This window comes from Poecile atricapillus, chromosome 12, assembly GCF_030490865.1.
Source record: "Poecile atricapillus isolate bPoeAtr1 chromosome 12, bPoeAtr1.hap1, whole genome shotgun sequence".
In the NCBI taxonomy this organism is placed as follows: Eukaryota; Metazoa; Chordata; class Aves; order Passeriformes; family Paridae; genus Poecile; species Poecile atricapillus.
Genome location: NC_081260.1, coordinates 3228541 through 3247072, shown reverse-complemented (window position 1 = coordinate 3247072; position 18532 = coordinate 3228541). Strand labels below are relative to the sequence as shown.

At 45.0% G+C, this 18532-nt stretch overlaps 1 protein-coding gene across 1 annotated transcript; it reads left to right on the top strand.

Moving 5' to 3' along the window:
- Positions 1-13662: 13662 nt before the first annotated feature.
- On the top strand, positions 13663-16146 carry ALG13 (ALG13 UDP-N-acetylglucosaminyltransferase subunit). Its single transcript, XM_058847842.1, has 4 exons — positions 13663-13853; positions 14249-14414; positions 14599-14737; positions 16002-16146. Exons 1-4 carry the CDS (start codon positions 13773-13775, stop codon positions 16111-16113), a joined length of 498 nt encoding a protein of 165 aa, XP_058703825.1. The 5' UTR covers positions 13663-13772; the 3' UTR covers positions 16114-16146.
- The last annotated feature ends 2386 nt before the right edge of the window (positions 16147-18532 follow it).

Here is an 18532-nt window from a genome sequence, read left to right as displayed (position 1 = left end):
GTCTGTTCTGTCTTTGCAGTGGGCTCAAAATAAGACTACACAGAATGTTAAGGGAGAAGGAGAAATACTTGTGGATTGGGGGAGGTATTTTCAGTTATGGTTCCTGACACAGATTTCACATTTGTTCACAAAAAGGAGCTGCATGTTATGCATTCCATCTGCCAAAAACCTTACCCCATAAAGCCCTCTCAGATCTTCACCTTCCTCAGGCTTTTCTAGAAGGTTGTGAAGTTCCAGCACGAGTAAGAGCAGTCTTCAATTTGTGGTGTTCACTCTGAGGGCACAGATATCAAAATAAAGCCTAAAAACCCCACAATGCTCATTTGGCTTCTTGCACACTTGCTCTCCAGAATGTGATATATGAACATTTCCTCCTCAGTCCTTTCATTATCAAGAATAGTTAATGACTGATGCTAAGAGTGAAAAAATAAACTGGATTTGAATTTTGATGGATTGGGTTTTTCAAAGGTAGTTAAAATTTCTTCAGCTGAAGGCAAAAAAGAATTTGTCCAGCTGTAGTCAAAGCTAAGTTGTGAAAGCAGATCTGGCTGCAAGAGGGAAAGGTCTGTGCAATTCATATGTAATTAATAAATAACCCACTCCTTATACACCCACCTGCATTTCATGGCTATGTAAACTTGTCAAACAAATGATGAATAATTCAAAAGACCTTCTCCTCCCTTCCTTCTCCTCTAGATTTATTAACCCATTTTCAAAGTATAATTTGATCAAGCTAATAGCCACAGACTTCCTAAGCCGACTCTCTCTGCATTAATTCTCTCTGCATGGCCATAGTCCTACTCTCACAGTACCATTTAATAAAAATCAATTACAAGACAACAAAAGGCACCTGAAAGCCAAATGAGAGCTCAGCAACATTCTTTGATGCTTGAAATCTGTTCTTCTCTGCAAGCAAGAAATTTATCTTATTTAAGCTGGGCTGTTGTCCTGAAGCCAGTTCCTCTTCAAGTCCTCAAACACTGGCACCACAATAGCTACTGGATGAAGTTTATTTATGGAGTTTCATGAAAAAAAAAAAAAAAAACAACCAAAAAAACCCCAAAACAGAAAAAAACCTCACCCACATCCCTACCAACAACGCTGAAGGATCAAGTAGGACCTGTCTGGGATATTTCTGTGTGCCCCACGTGTGAGCAAACAGCAGGCAGAGGAACTCTTCCTCACAATGCAGGGGAGATTTGGAAGCAAACTGGCCCTGGGCTACCCTCTGAATTGTGTGGGCAAGCAAATGCTGCATGGGAAACTCTTTACAGGACAACACAGAGCCATGAGCTGGATTTGAGTGTACCACAGGCTTTGGCATCCTCCAGCTTCCCATTCTTCTTCCCATATCAGAAATCTGTCTTTGGCCCACAGCTCACAAGTGAGTGTTTCCAGTTTACTCCTTCTACTTTAGCAATCCTAATTCAAACTAATTCATGCTCACAGCAGTTAACTTTTTGTAATATTAGTCTGTAACCTTTAGGTGATAAGGATTTGTCCAAGTTGCTGTGGCATGACCAGTAATGCCCCAGGAAGCTCAAATCTGGGCCAGGGTGAGGTTGCTGCAGTAGACTCAGTGGCAAATCTTACAGCTTGTCACTGCAGAATCAAACTGACGTGGGTTTGCTGTTGTTCACAAATTTTTCATGCTTTCACACCTTGGGAAGGCTCCCAACAGCCCTTTCAGCACTGACTGTCAGGATGGGAACACCACACCAGTTTGCACTTCATGTTGGCACCTAGAGGGGAAGAAATGCGACTTCTTCTTCTTCTTCTTGTTTGTTTCCAACAAAACAGAGGAAAGTGGGAAGCACCCTGAATACACCTGTTTTGGGCTAATGCTGTGCTGAATTTCCAAGCTGTTTATTGTTTCAGAGCATGACCAGCACTGAAGGGATGGGTAACAGATAACCACAGCACAGCAGTAATCTCCATGTGCACTTCTGCAGGCTTCTCAGGAAGAAAGAAACCCCTAGGATCAGAGTGCTGAGGCTGCTTTTCCTTTATTTGACTTTTGCTGGTAACTATCCATCAATTTACTATAGATACATCATTGTTCTGCTGACCTGCTTCCCTCCACTCACACAGATGAATAACAATTTGCTGCAAGGCAATTTGGAAAATAAATGCTGACAGACTGAGTGTATATTTAGCCTAGGTGAGATTTTGTTCTATTTCTACTTTCTCAATGAATTTTGCTGGCTTAGAATTCTTAAAACATCCCCAAAAGGAAACTCCAGTGCCTTCAAGGCTCATGCTGGACAACAGCAATTACAAAGAGATTAGGAAAAGTTTATCACACTTTGAGGTAGTAGGATGTCTTGAAGGCCTTTCTCTAGAAATCTGCTTTCCATACCCATGAGCAAGTGATAGTTCAGACATAAAGCTTGTAGACAACACCTTTACATTTGGTGTCCCTTCTGCCACTTAAAAGCTCAGATAAGCCTTTCCATCTTATGAATACTGATTAGTTTGGCATCTTTGCCTTTTATTTTTTCATTTTTTTTTATCCTCCTGAGGAAACTTGAGAACACAAGAATTATTCATACTTCAAGAGCAGGGGGCAGAGTGAGAAACTTATCATGAAAACTTTAGGTCAGGGTGTTCAGTTTATGCAGGCACACAAGTACCCATGACACAGAGAATATTAATCCATGTGAGGTGAACAAGGCCAAGGAAGGTCTGTTGTGGATGGATTTGTGACTGTAGCTTTCTCCTGTTGTTTTACTTATGATCCAGCTGAATCCAAACACAAGAGCCACACAGTAAATCACAGGAATGAATCTCAGCAGAATGCCAGTGATGTTCATAGGGAGTAAAAATACACGTTAGGATATATCAGAGCAAAAAGCCCAGTCATTTCTCACTTTAGAGCAATGTGACCTCCCTCACAGCAGGCAGCAGACGCTGAGGAAGCAAAAACAGCCAAACCAAATGCAGCAGTCCAAACTGCACAACCAGCCTAGGACTTGGGAATGCAAACAGACCATGAGTCTGCTTTTTCTAGGTATGACATGCTTTGAAAATCTTTTTGGACAAGCAGCCCCTTCCACTGAGGTCAGATACAGCAAACGCAGCTTGGCTGTGCCCAGCTCACCTCTGAACATTCCATGTGCTGCTCCTTCCATCACCTTGGCACATCACTGGGACAGCCACTCACAGAAGAACACAGGAAACTGAGAGCAAGGATTATCTAGATCATTTTTTTTTAATGTAATTTAAAGGTAAAAATAAGGAGAAAACTACCAGCTCTCCCTGCACTGCTATTACGTGGTTTGAGTTCAGTGTTATTGAAGCAGGAAAATCTGAGAGTTGCAAGGTTTTGCCTAACAGAGACTTTGTGTTTCTGGGTGTATAAATCCTTTCAGTGGTTTCCTTGGAGGAAAGGCAAACATGACAAACAAACATCTGTACAGCCAGGAAGCCATGAGAGCTGTTGTCACTCCCTCAAGTGATTAGATCCAGTTGTACCAGGTTTTCACTTCCCAAGGTATCATCTTTCAGCAGTAATCATCATTTGCTCTGGGTTTTTTTAGCAGACCAATCTGTAAATAAATGCAATCTTGCTCTGGGGAAGGCTGTTTCTTCTTTCTTGTAAGTGAGTCTGAAAGATCTTTCACTCAGTGTTATGAAGTATGAACATATATTGCATTCAATTGAAGGAAAATAAGAGTTTGGATTCAATTTCACCAGACAGCTGGGGAAGGCAATTTCAGTATTAAACATTGCCTCTTTATTTAATACTGCTAAAATATGAGTCTTATGAGTTTTAAACTTATAAGAGAACATCAGTCAAAATAAAATATGTGTATGTGGAGTTTTCATCCCCGAGTGACCATGGCCTAATCTTTGTGGTTCCCATCCTCTTTTGTGCCAAAGAAGCCATGCAGCTCCTTTCTCTGCTGACTTTTTTGTTACTCAGCAGTCTTTTAACAACCCTCAGCAGAGCCTTGCAGCTTAGTGAACCATCTCAGAAATCCAATCAAATCAATGCTGGAACTTGGGCTGAAGAATAGGACTGAGAGTGAGGAAATCAGAGTCTTTTCCTTTCTTGACCACAGGCAAACCATTCTGGGATGTAACATGCCTGGTGACAGGACTCCTGGTCTCATTGTCTCAGAATTTCTTAGTGGTGTAGAACATGTTTGCAGCCATTTTCTTCCCGAGTTTCTCTAATCCAGCAATATTCCTTGATTGTATGTCAATAAATTGACAGTAATATTTCATAGATCAGTCATTTTATTTAGTACAAGCCTAGATAAAGTATGAGAGGAGTTTATACAAACTATTACATATTCCTTCTTTGTCACCCAGGCTAGCCCTTCATGTTTTTCTGGGTTTTTTTGTTTTCTTTTTTTTTTTTTTTTCCCCTGTGGCTGGCACAGGCTCTCTTTATCTATTGCAAAATTCATTATAATTGGAGTTCTTTAAGATTTTTAGCATTTCTAGGGGGAATTAGTTCTATACAGAGGAAGGGTTTATCCGTTGTGGGATTCATACCATAATTAGACAAAATGATGGGCTAAGTCCCAGTGGAAAAAGCACATTGTAATTGGTGTTCATTTTTGTTACATAAACCCATGGAGATCATGCTGGTTCCTCCTATTGCAGCCACTTCTGAAGCACAGAGTTCAATTTAAACCTGATGTATCATTATTATCTAGAACCCACAAATATCTTCAAGACTTTCATCCCAGTCTGATGTGAACCTTCTTCCTCTGAGCAAAATAAAACTTAAGATCAGTTTAAGGCATCTGCATTACCTAATCTCAGCAGCCACAGGTTAAAACCAGCCATGATTTGCCTCCTGTTTGTTCAGGCATCCTTGAAGTCAGAACAGAAACACCTGGCATGGCACAAATGATATTTGTATGTCAGAGTAAGGCACAGAGAAGAATTTCTTCCAGCCTGCACAGCGCCTGGAACAAGAAAATAGCTGATGACAACTGTTGGAGTCTGAGACACAGAGTGTGTGCCCTTGTTTCTGATGCTTAGCTCTGAGATCCAGAAAAACACTGAATTTCCTACAATATGAAATTTATGAGCATGTTTTCATGGTGATACATGAAACAACTGTTAGATAGAAAAGCTAAAAGTGTGAGTGTGTAGATTGCAGAGTCTTCTTAAGTCACTGGGTGAAAAAGTTAAAGTTTAGAGTTTAGTTTAGAAAGCAGAAGACAAGATGGAGGATTTAGAGTGTTGTTTCTTTTCCTTCTTTCTTCTTCATGTTCTTCTCCTAGAGGTTTTTGGGTAATAGTAGGTGATTGGATGGAAAATGTCACAGTGCAGCACACAGGTGATGGGTCATTGGGTCATTAAGAAAAATAATATATATGTGTTTATTGTTAACTGGATAAAAATAAGTATAAAGATAAAAGAACTGCATAGTTCAGGGCCATTCTGTGCTTTCAAAGCCAAAGTGAGCCACAAAGTGAGCCACAAGGCCATTCTGTACCATAAGAAGAAAATGAACCAGATTGCAGTGAACTGAACTTGTGCAGAAAGTTTGGAGAGACCTGCCAAGTTTTGTGATAACATCCCAATAAACACAAGAAACAAGATTCTAACAGGCTTTGGAGTTTTTGTCCTGGCCTGGAGGACTGTGATAAGCTTGACTCCCCATGAAGGAGTATCCCAAAGGAGCTCAGCTCAGAGAAGACTGAGAAATCCAGAAGTGGAAAAAAAGTACAGAAGAAGTGCAGCAGAATCAGAAAGAGAAAAAATAAATGAAAAAGAATTTTTTAAAAAAGTTACCACAACCACAGAACAAAGGTACCAACCCCCAAGAGCAGATCCTACTGAGTACAAACAAGATTTTGTGGAAGATAAACAAAAATATTTAAATGTGTTTATTGCATCTAACAAACCCTTAATGAGGATGGTTGTTGTTAAGAATTAACCAAATATTTGCAATTAGTTTATAGGTGAAAAATACCAGTCTCACAAGCTTTTGCTATTACCTTGGTGATTTTGGAAAACAGAGGTTGTTCACAATTAAGCCAAGTCACATCAACCCCAATTGTTTCAGAGGAACAAACCAGTGCTCTGTGTACATGCAACTCCTCCAGCTAATTAGCACCTTGGGGTAGGGTTGTTCATAAACAGAAAACAGTAAGGGACCACTGTATCCCAGCAGTACCTTGAGTAATACCAATCTCAGAATCAATGAAGATTTTACCTGAATCCTCACCAAGTCACTGCCTCACAAAATAAAAAATAAAAGTCCAGGTTCAGAGAAACCAAAGGGAATGACTTTGCCTATGATGACAGAAATCTAAGGCCCTGGAGGGACATGGGACACTCCTTCAGAAGACACTTCCTTTTGATCTTAGGCATGAATCATTTCTTTAATATCAAGCTCATTACCTCTGGAGAAATTAATTTATTTTACTAGTTACGCCAGAAGTGTCAACATACAAGTGTGGGTGCTGCCAGGCAATTCCATCCCTTTGATAAGGGACAGAAAAGGAACATTATTTGCTTTGTGGAAAGGCAGTGGGTCAAGGTCAGCAGTGTCAGCAGCAATCTGATGCTGTTCTACACAGCGGTGACCCAGCAGCCTGCAAGGGTCCTCAGTCCAATTTCTGATGGCCAGCTGCCCATACCCACCCTGAAACCTCAGAGCCATTACCAAAAGGATGAAACATGGACCATGCTGGGAAGTGGGAAGAATTTTTCAGCTTTAACAGTTCCTCCTTCCAAGCAAAGCCCATAAAGCTGACCTGTCTGTACATCTGCCATGCTTTACCCCACCTCTGGGCAGATTTAGGGCTTCAGTGTGCCCTCAGCCAGCAGCCCAATCTGGGATACACTCACAAATCAAAAAAGCAAAACCAAGGCCCTTCACTTGGATGGATTTAACCATGAATCACCATTTTATGATGGCACAGTGACAAGAACAGTGTTTTGTAACAGGAAACGTTGGTACACAAAGCTTTGCTTAATGAACACAAACAGTCAGCAGCTGAACAGCTCTTGGTTTCAGCAGGGAGAGGGAGAGGGAGAGGGAGAGGGAGAGGGAGAGGGAGAGGGAAAGGGAAAGGGAAAGGGAAAGGGAAAGGGAAAGGGAAAGGGAAAGGGAAAGGGAAAGGGAAAGGGAAAGGGAAAGGGAAAGGGAAAGGGAAAGGGAAAGGGAAAGGGAAAGGGAAAGGGAAAGGGAGGATTACTGTGGATGGAAGTACAGGTGGCCATGCATAAGCATACTAAAGGGTGAAGCAAACAGCACTAATTGAGTTCAGAAGGTTTCTCTAGAGGCAAGATAATGAAAAATATTCTTGTTTTGACATTAGTGTGTGCAGTAATAATAGCTCTCCCAAATGTAACACCAAGCTCAGATTTAGATCTAAACCAGTTCAGTCATACCTGGGATGAATCTGGTCCAATATTTCCCAGTGAGTTGTAGAATGATGATTTATTTTAAACAGCTTAATGTTATCCTGGAATTATGACACAAGAAATCCTGAAAGAAGATTCGCCAGTATATGTTGATACCTAAATAAGAGGATTTATTTGTAAAGTACACATGCACACACACTCAAAATAATTTTCCAGATGTAAATATTACTTTAGATCTCTCTTACATGTCTCTCTCCATATATCCTTAGAACATTAAAATATAAAAGCCACAATTTTTCATCTTTGTGAAATTCACTGCATACCATTAACCTCCTGGTTTGCCTCTGCATAAAACATTTCTAGCATTTCTGGTGATAAAAAGACAGCCATAAACAGGAAATGCATTCAAAGATGTTTCTGGTATTGATTCTTCTCAGTATACACTGTATATCATGCACACAAAAAAAACTGGTGGCCCAGAGCTGTTAAAGAATCTCCAAATTGAGCTCAGTGGTTTTGCTGAGTATCTTGTGGCTGCTGTGATCCCTGATGTCTAATGGAAACTAGACTGCTTGTAAATAATAAGCTATCATCTTGTTAGCACAAACAAACAGCAGAGAGAAATGAATCATGACTGTCACTGCTTTTAGCACCCCTACTGCTGTTGCAAAGCAGCAGGGGATGATGCAGAGGGCACAGTTCCTCTGAACAAGGAAGATTCAGTCCATGAAACATCACTGGGTTTTCAGACCTTGATCTGTGGCTGTGGATCGGCTGGGAAGTGAACCTCGAATGCTTTCACTGTTTTGCTTTGGTTCTGAGAGGCAGCTTGGCAATTAAAAACAGGCATTGCAAATGGGAAGATGCTAATGCTGTGCAGAAGAGATGGAGCAAAACGGAGCCTGCAGGCTGGGTGCCCTCACTGCAGCGAAGGCAGGCAGCCCTCTCCTGGTATAAACACCACTGCTCACGTCTGCCCAACACCCCTTTGCCTTTCTGGCACAATTAGAGCAGCTTTTCATTAATTGCAGAGAATATTCAGCCAGCCCACATCTTTCCAAAATCCATTTACTTCATCAGTGGACTGACTTAAGTGTCTCTGAATACTTCAGGAGAACAGTTCAAACTGTTTACATAAATTGCTGCTGTCTCAAGCCAGCTCCTGGAGAGCAACAGGGAAATGGACAGAAGTGAAATTTAGTCTGAGTTCACACGGAGTTCACCTCCTTAACCTATTTTTATGCTGCATGGCAAACAGAGATATTTGTATGTACTTGCATAATTGAGATTGTCTGGGAAAAGGAATTCAACTGACTTGAGTTCCTTCCTAAAGAACTAAAACTGTTGGTTTACTTGAGCATAATATTCTAATTTCCTTCAAAAATGCACATCAAAAAGAATAATTGAAACAGGAATTCCATCTCAGTGCTTGTAAAAATGCATGCAAGGCACCTCAGGATTTGATTATATTTGCACCAGCACAAGCTGCCCTCAGAGAACAAAGCTCAATTGATTTCAGGGAGTCTGATTTGCCTGGGTGAAAATGAATTTTTAATAGATTTGGTTGTCAGAGGGATTAAGTAGGAATATGAAGCGGCAGGGTGTTCACACAGTGGACTGCTGTGGAGGTGTTTGCTGGTGGCCAGCAGGCAGGAATGGTGGCGAGTGTTTTCCACAGACAAGGAGCTGTACTGGCACAGGATCCCAGAGAAGCTGAAGGGACCAGCTGCCAGGAGACATCACAACACCGAGTTCCAACACACCTCCAACTCCCTCCTACCTCTGCACACTGGCCTGCCTTGCCACCACTCTTCCAATTATTTCCTTTAATCTCCCAATAACCCAAACACTACTGAAAATTGCCAGCTTTGAGAAATGTTATTTGATATGAAGCCCATTTTCTGGTTCTTCAAGGCAAGAATTTCATTTGTGACAGAGAACAAGCAGAGGCCTCGAGCATCAGTAAGGATCCAGCTCCAGGTACAAATCAGCCAAGCCACAGTCCCTGAAACAAGGATTGAAACACAGCATGTGCTGTCTCCCAGGGCACAGGTGCCCTCCTGCTTCACCTGAGAGCAGAGGCCAGCAGCACTTAACTTTCATAAATGAGTGAACTCTGAGCTTCCTGGAGCTCCTGTTGCGATGAATCATTACATTGTTTAAGTACAAAGCAAAGCAGGAGTAACAAACAGATACATAGTTATAGATCTCTAACAAATACTGTTTGTGTCTTCAGGGCCCTAAGAGTCACTGGGTAGTTTTCTATCTCCTAATCAGAATCATAAAACCTAAAAACTGTGATTCCAAAATTCCAGAACCAGGGGCTTCAAGGCACATGATCAAATGTGGCAAAATTCAGAAAAATCCATGAGAGCTGTCAGATGGTGGACACTCCTTCTGGCTGAGCCACAGCCTCCTCTTCCACTCCACGGGAGATATTTAGTCAGCAGAGTTCCTCCGTGTGCTTTGGTGTCTGTCTGCTGCCAGTCAGCCCCGAAGAGGAGGTGATCCAACATCTCCCTGTCCCCAGTCAGTCTGAACCTTTGTGTATCCACCTGTCAATCCAGCTGCTAAATAACAAACCCACAAAGAGACAACCCAAAGGATGTAGAAATGGGATGAAATATTTCAAAGTATACTATTGACATCTGCCTGGCAAATTCTACTCTGTTATTTTCCCAGGCCAAGCATCTCCGAATCACAGAAATGTGAAGGAATTATTATTCCCCAATAGATCCTCCATCTGATTTTCAAAGCTCCCTACACTAACAAAACTATCAACCCTCATAGGTACAGCACTACATCTCAATGACAGAAGAAAAGGAAGCAAACATTTTTTCAGTTCAAATTTATATAAAGCAAATAGTAAAGAGAAGTAGGACTATCTTTATTCTTTTTGCACATTTATAAACATAGAAAAAGTACTGAAATATAACATAAATTTAGTGTGGAGAAATCCAATTGCTCTCCTGTGCCTCATGTCATCCACTGCAGCATTATATCACAAGCCATATGGAGAATCAATCTGTGCACAAAATACAAGGGAAAGGAAAGTCAATAACTAGCCAGTCACTGGCTTTTTTCCTTCAAAAAAAATATCAAATTTTGTAGCCTTATACAGGTTTCCTGCCTTCCTTTTGGTGTATATATTTTAATGATTCATTATTTGATACACTGTGGCCCATGCATTTCAGGGGTCATCAGAGCTTTATCTCCACAGCTGTGAGGCTTTAGATTTCAAGAGCAAACTGAAGGCAGGATGTAGTTTTCAGAAACAAAAATGTGAGCTGACTAGTTTATTTTTATGTACTTTCTTACCCCTGAATAATATAATTACTGAGCTTTCTGGGCAAATTATGGTAAGCTGAACTGAATACAAAGAGACAGTGCTCAAAACTGAGCCACCAGAAACATTTCAAATACCAGCTAAGGAGAAGAAGGGAGGGATATGTCATTCCTCTCTCAAAAGAACCAGCTTGCACTCATGACATCTTCACTTTCTCACCCAGATGTTGTCACAGGAAGAAAATATCAGAATATAAATTATGCCCTCTAAAGCACAGATGGGAGCAAGCTCTCACAAAAGCCATCTTCCATTTCAGCCCTTTCCTAGCCGCTCCCTGGGGTGCAGGACCACATTATGTCAGATTGAGCCCCTGTTTCTGGACTGTCCCTGGTAATATCACACAGATACTGGTTAGAGAGGGAGAGTTGGCACTGCAGAGAGACTGCCCAGCCCAAGCAGGGTGAGGTTCACACAAGGTTTGCCCCAAAAGCTACAGGCTCAGAGAACATGCCTGGAGTTTGTGACAACGAAGGGGTGAACAGAGGTGCAATCCCCCGATGTTTAAGTCAGTCTAAATCCGAGGTACCACAGCTCTGTCACCTCCCTTGTGCTGGTAGTGCTGCTTCTGGAGCTCAGTGAGCTGATCTAACTGCAAACAAGTCACTGGCAGGTCAGTTCTGTGAAGGGGATCACTGTGTGGTTTATCTGCAGGAACACAGGGCAGAGGCAGCAATGAAACAAGGCACAGCACCAAGCCTGCATTACATGACCTCTACCTGCCTTAAAACTGCACAGGATCAGCTCCAAGTAGCTCATTTTGAGAGTGATCTGTAGTTCTCACAGACTACAGCATAAGCACTCATGGGCAAAATTCTACTTATGCCCTACACAACTTCTAATTAAAACAGCAGGTACAAATTAGCATGAAACAGTCCCTTAATGGATGGTTTTCCCTTTTCTCTTCTGTTTAAAATCACCCTAACAAGCCTGATTCAATCTGCAAGTAGAATGTATCCTCCAGTGAAAACTCCAACACAAATTTAAGTCACTGCAATTTTACATTTGAATATTTTTTCTTCTAGCCCCTATACAGCATGAAGCTGGAAGTGCAAGCTTCGGAGGACACTGATTTTCAGTGACACATGAAGAAAACCAACCAAAATACCTAGCATTTAATTATCCTGTCCTTTACCAGGCGCTGAACCTCATCTCCAACATCTGAAAAATTCTGCGTTTTCCTTTCATCACAAGTCTACCTTCTTGTCCAACAGCTGTCAGGGCCCTGACTGCACTAATAGGTTCTAATTGCCCAGACCAGTTTCATCTGGGGCTTCCACTCACAGTCTTGGACAGGGACTTTATTTAACCTTGGGGTTTAAATAGAACCATGGTTTGGGTTGGCAGGGACCTTAAAGTTCACCTGGTTTTAACTCTCTGCCATGGTCAGGGACACCTTCCACTATCCCAGGTTGCTCCAAATCCCATCCAACCTGGCCTTGGACACTTCCAGGGATGCAGGGGCAGCCCCAGCTTCTCTGGTCACCCTGTGCCAGGGCCTCAACGCCCTCACAGGGAATAATTCCTTCTCAATATCCAGTCTAAATCTGCCCTTTTTCAGATTAAAGCCATTCCTCTTTGTCCTGTCACTCTAGGCCCTTGTCCAAAGTCCCTCTGCAGCTCTCTTGGAGCCCCTTTAAGCACTGGAAAGGATTCTAAGATCTCCCTGGAGCCTTCTCTTCTTAGGGCTGAACACCCTGAGCTCTCCCCACCTGTCTTCCCAGGAGAGGTGTTCCAGCCCCTGATCCTCTTTGCCCCCTCCTCTGGACCTACCTAACCATGTCCTTCTCATGCTGGGATGACAGAGGTGACTTGTGGGTGTCTTTGCTGCTAATTCTATTCCTGAGCTGCTGTTTGGGTTTCCTGGGTTGACATTGTGTCCATGTCTTTGCTGGATGGTCACCAGACCATGCCGTGTTGGGGAGATCTTTACCTGGCTCGCGTTGTGGCCACACTCAGCTCCCAGATTCCTTTTCCTGAGGGACAACAGCAAGAGCTGGATAAGGCTGGGCAGAGTCACTAAGTCACTGTGTCTTCAGGACACCAGTATTGTTTTATTCCACTGCATTTTTCCTCCAGAAAGTCTCTGCTGTCAGCACTACTTGCTTTAATCAAAAAATAAAGCACATTTCAGCGTGGCTCATTATGCTAAATGAAAACAACAGGGGGCTAATGAGCATTGTGAACAAGGCATTAGCATGGCAATCAGAGGTATCCTCAAGACAGCTGCATCCTTCTTCGAACACTGTATACACAACTGTGTATACAGTTGTGACCCCATCTACTGAATTTAATTCAGGGAATAAACAGATTTAAATATCTAACTTTGGTTTATCTTTGTAGCATTGTGCATTGTGTTACTTACTATTAAGAAACAAAACTGCCGGCTCCTTTTGTGGAACTCTTTAGGGGTCATTCTTACTCTTCAGTGAACAATGTGTGTTAACACATTTAATATTCATAATTTTGGGATAGAAGTTAAAGTGTTACTCCCCCAGTCAGTGTCGTGGGAGGCTGGGGACAATGTCAGTCTGTAAAGGGAAGGTGGCTGTGGCCCTGCTCTGGCAATGGCAGTTCTGAGCACACCCACACCGGCTGCCCGCGACTTATGTGGCTCCCCAGTGCTGAAATAACACGTGGACACCAAAACTTTCCGAATCCCTTCTCCAAATTTATTTCTTTTTTATCTCTCCTCCTTGACAGTCTAAAAATATGAAACAGTCTTGCCTACCCCTCTAAACGCTGCCGGACAGTGGGCTCGTTAGCGCGGCCACCACCCCCTCTGGTGTGGCACCGTCGGGGAGAGCCCCACCGCGCTGTGGCACCTGCCTCGCCTGGACGGAGCCAGCGGGACGAACCGGGTGGGGAAGCACCGGGGAGAGAAGCGATCGTAGTAACAAGGAAGGACGGGGAAGGACAGGGAGGGACGGGGAAGGACAGGGAGGGCCGGGCCCATGGGGGAAAGGGGCGTTCCCGCCCGCCCCGTTCCTCCCCTCCCCTCAGCCCGGCCGCCATTTCGGGAGCGCAGCGCGGGCGCGCGGCGCCCCCTGGCGGCCCCGCGGCCGGCCCGTCCCTCCCCGTCCCGGCGGCCATGAAGTCCGTGTTCGTCACGGTGGGCACCACCAGCTTCGACGAGCTGATCGCCGCCGCCGGCTCCCCGCCCGCGCTGCAGGTCAGCCGGCCGAGACACCGGCTCCGGTTCCGGCCCGGGCCTGCCCTGACGGCGATGGCGCCTGCGCGCCATGAGCTGCTCCGCCCTCCCTGGCGCTGAGGGGGCCGGAGCGGGGCTTCGGGGGGTCCCGCGGGGAGAAGTGTGAAGTGTTGGTGGAGGAATGGGAGGGACGGTGGGAAGGGGAGGGGGCAGCGGCATCCGGGCCGGGGTGGTTGGGAGCTGGGCACACCCCTCACACACCCTCCCTATCCCCGCCTCATCGCCTTATTCCACTCCCGTCGTCCCCTCTCCATCGTCCCCCTCTTCTCCATCCCTCTGTTCATCCTCCCACCCGGCACCTCCCCATCATCCCCAGCCCCGTTATCCCCTCCATCCACCCCTGCCGTGCCCCGCAGGCGCTGCGGAGCCGCGGGTACCAGAAGCTGGTGCTGCAGGTGGGCCGGGGCGCGCTGCCCCAGGCGCAGCCCAGCAGCAGCTCGGCCGTGGCGGTGGAAGTGTTCCGCTTCAAGGACTCGCTGGCTGAGGAGCTGCAGAGGGCAGATCTGGTCATCAGCCACGCAGGTACAGCCCCGGCTGCTTCCTCGGGCTGCGGGAGGTCGAGGGGTGAATCTCTCCGGCTCCGGGGTGGGCTGGCTGGGAGTGCTGAGGTCCACAGCCAGAGTTGGGTTGTTCAAGAGGCTCCCCGGTTTCAGCAGCAAGTAGGGGGATATTTCATCTCTCACCATGTTTTCTGTTTCTTTCTTAGGTGCTGGTAGCTGCCTGGAGACTCTAGAGAAAGGAAAACCACTAATAGTAGTAATAAATGACAAACTGATGGATAACCATCAGCTTGAGCTGGCCAAACAGCTCCACAGAGATGGCTGTGTCCTCTACTGTAACTGCAGGTATGGGGCTGCTGTGGCTGCTCCTGCTGGACAAGAACATTCAGTCCATGTAATTGCAGAACTGAGAATGTAACAACGAAATGTACATCCTTCTCTGTAATCTCCATCTGGATACTAGATTTTCCAGAGTGAATACATTAACACTAGGTAGTAATTTACCACACTTACCAAGCCTTTTGACCATGGCCTCTTTTAATTATTTTTTTTTCCATTTGAGGGTACGTGTATTTAGATTAAAATAAGAAAAACACTTGAATTCAGGGAGATTCATAAATCAGATATTATCTGGTTAGTAACTTTAAGTACTTCTGCTTTTCAAGTACTTATTCAGGCTGCCCTTTTAACCAAGCTTCCTGAATCCACCATACCCTCTGACAAGGGGTGTCACAGATCTACTGCCTGTCACTTCAGGGGAAAAACCCAAATGAAACAAAACACACCAAAAAAACCCACCCCACAAGCAAACAACACATGAAAAAATCCCACAGTCACCAAAACCACCTAGCTCCTTTTTTTAGAGTTCATCCTGACTCCTGTTGGGTTTATTTCTTCTCCAGGTTTTGACTGTGTCTTACTGTTTTCTCTTTGCTTGTGACTGGCTCCACTCTTAAAATAACAGATGACTTTTAAACTGAAGGCAGAGAAAATGTCACTCCCATTACTTAGTCTTCATCTTGTTCCTTTGCCCTGCCAGCAGAATTAGATGTTTCAGAAGAGCTTTCTGAACAGAGCAGGCCTGGCATTCCTTTACACTGAACAAGTTTCTTAAACTCATTATCTTGGTGCTTCTGTCAGCTTTGGAATTTTTATTTCTTTGTGTTGGGCGGTGCCAAGCATTTGAGCCTTATTTGCAGCCTGATAATAGCAAGTAACAGATTGACATAGCTGTTCTTTCTGGCTCTCTGATCAGGGGAGAACTCTGCCATGTGTTCAAATAGGATGGATTTCCTCCTGTGCTTTATGGAGAAGAGCCTCAGATCTTGTTCAGACTCCCAGCATTGCAACCACAGAGGATTAAAAAGTTTAAAAGTTTGAGTTTGTCTCTGCAAGTTGATAGAGAAGTGTGTTCTCAGCAGTGCTGCATACAAGCCAGTGCTGGCTGGGGCTGCTGCTCTGTGCATTCTCTTCCTTTCCATACAGACCCTTATTTAATATTTCCATGCTAAGGAATTATGTATGGATGAATAGAAAGAAAATTGTATTAAAAAAATCCGATGGGATGGATCTTTCTTCTTTAATTTTTGCTTTTTGTCTGCTTTTACAGCACTCTTGTGGAGACACTGCAGTCAATGGACTTGTCAGCTTTGAAACCTTTTCCTCCTGGACAGCCAGAAAAGTTTGCTTCATTCTTGGATAAAGTTCTTGGGTTGCAATAAACAAAATGGAGAAATAAAGAAGTTGGAATAAAATGTCTCATTTCCTACGCTTAAGATCTAGCAACTGGGCCAAACACTCAAAAAATAGATAATTTAATATTAACTGAGATTAAATGGTTCCATTTTAGTGCCAAACTCGTTCAGCTTTATGCTTTAAAGAGTACAATGCCAACAAGGGGGGGGAGCATGGACAGATATTTTTATCACAAAAGCTGCACTGGGATGGTAATTCCAGTGATGAGGACAAACAAAACTGCTTCTTTACAGGCATGGCATGTGTACAATGGCCTCTTGACCATTTTTGTCAAGTACAGGCGGAAATAAATTGTCTTTGTTAATGTTCCTGTGATGTTCTGTACATCCCTTCGGCTCTTGTTTCATGTGTTTACAGAAACACTGAAAAGAGCTTAAAAGTGAGAGATTTAAGCTTAAAAAGAGAAGAAGGCACATGTGGTGAAAAAAGTCACAAGCAGCTGCCAAACTGCTGCCCTGTGTTTGGGTGATTTACCCACAAAGTAAAACAGGACAGGAATGGGCTTGGCAATACAATTTCTCCTTTTGCACGGTGTTAGCCCATCCTAACCCATCTGTTTGGACTTCTCCACACCCAGTGTTTCCTATTTCGATTACATGTAAGGAAGAAATTCTCCCCTGTGAGGTGGGCAGGCCCTGGATCTCTGGAAATGTCCAAAATCAGGCTGGACAGGGCTTGGAGCAGCCTGGGATAGTGGAAGGTGTCCCTGCCCATGGCAGGGAGGTTGAAACTGGATGAACTTTAGGAACCCTGCAAACCGAAGCCATTCTGGGATTCTTTGATGCTGATCAGAGCTTCTCATTTAAAATATTGATAATGATGTTGATGCTACATTGATTTCTTCAAGTATTTTGAAAACCAAAGGGGGTTTAAAGTTTAAAATGTTCATGCATGTTCTTAGGCTTCTAATGTTCTAGAACTTTAGATGTGTATAATTGGTGCTAATTGCCTTTCCTACAAGGACATTATTCTTTTTTTTTTTTGGGGGGGGGGTTGCTTTTGTTGTTTAAAACAAGAAAATTAAACTCCTTAAAATTAAACTCAATTAAATTGGCCCATCTAATGTCTAAGTACAATTTTTATGAGGAAATTGAATGTACATAGAGGCATCCAAATCAAGCATAAAGGGCTACAAGTGGAATAAATTAATAAATCAGGCCGCACAGTTGTGCAAGGATCAGTTTTGCCAATCCCCCAAAGTTCACCCCAAATACTCGATTAAAAGCGACTAAGATTTTTTTTTTTCCCCACGATTTCTATGGAGTTATTTCAAACCCACTGCTAGAAACTGCCCTGGAGGCCGGAGCGCAGCGGGGATTTCGGATGACCATGGGAGCGATGTTCGGGCGGTGAAGGTGACGGAGCGAGCTCAGCCAAGGCAGGTGCGGGAGGAGCCGCTCCCCGCCGCTCGGGATGCGCTGCCCCGCCGGGAGCCGGCCACCCTAAAAACCGGCCTCAAACAGTGTGAAATGGCCCCGGCGGGGGCAGCTCCAGCGGCGTGCGAGGGGCTGGAAGCCGGGGGCCCGGGGCCCGGGGCCGGGAGGTGCCGCAGGTGGGCCCGGTGCCTCATTAGCGGCTCCTCATTAGCGGCAGGCGCGCGCCCAGCGCCTCGCGCCTCGCCCGCGTCTCCGCGCGCGCCTCAGCCGTCCCGGCCGGGAAGATGCACAAAGGCTCCAAGAAGTACTTCGGGCAGAAGTCCTTCAGTGAGGTGGCCATGGACGAGTACCTGGGCAGCCTGGGGCTGTACCGCAAGATGACGGCCAAGGACGCCTCCTGCCTCTTCCGAGCTGTCTCGGAGCAGGTGCGCAGCCGGCCGGGCTGGGGGGCAGCCGGGGCGCCTCAGGCCCGGCCCGGGCTGGGGGTGGGCCGGGGGTGCCCCCGGAGGGCTCCGGGACACCCGGCCGGGTGCCCAGGGCGAGGTGGTGGCAGCGGGGATGGATGGGGATGTGTGGGAATGTGTGTGGGGATGGGTGCGGCCGGCTCCGGGAGCTCGGGTTTCCCGCAGCCCCAGGTGTCCCCAGGTGTCCCCCAGCCTCGGCACTGCCGCCTCTCGTGGTGGCGTTAGTCTGGAGAATTCGTGCCTAACGCCCGGCCTAAATTAAACTCTTGCTGTCTTCTCTTTCATTACCGTTACCTTTCCAGCTGTTTTCATCTCAAATTCATCACGCAGAAGTTAGGAAAGCTTGTGTCTCGTTTATGAGGCAGCACCAGTCGAGGTTTGAATCCGTGAGTAGCGTGTGTTCTGTATCTAAGTTGGGTTTGTGTGGTTGGGAAATGCTGTGGGAGGGGGTCACAGTGGTCTAGCACTGAGAACACCGTGCTTTGCCACTCTCGGTGCTTGAAGGACAGGAGAAATGACACGGTGGCTGCTTCCTTACCTTGAGT

What these genes read in the sequence shown, in the direction of transcription:
- ALG13 (XM_058847842.1), top strand. Translation starts at nt 13,773, where the DNA reads ATGAAGTCCGTGTTCGTCACGGTGGGCACCACCAGCTTCGACGAGCTG. An exon ending in GCTCCCCGCCCGCGCTGCAG is followed by an intron (nt 13,854 to 14,248) that starts GTCAGCCGGCCG and finishes CGTGCCCCGCAG; the next exon opens with GCGCTGCGGAGCCGCGGGTA. An exon ending in TCTGGTCATCAGCCACGCAG is followed by an intron (nt 14,415 to 14,598) that starts GTACAGCCCCGG and finishes TTTCTTTCTTAG; the next exon opens with GTGCTGGTAGCTGCCTGGAG.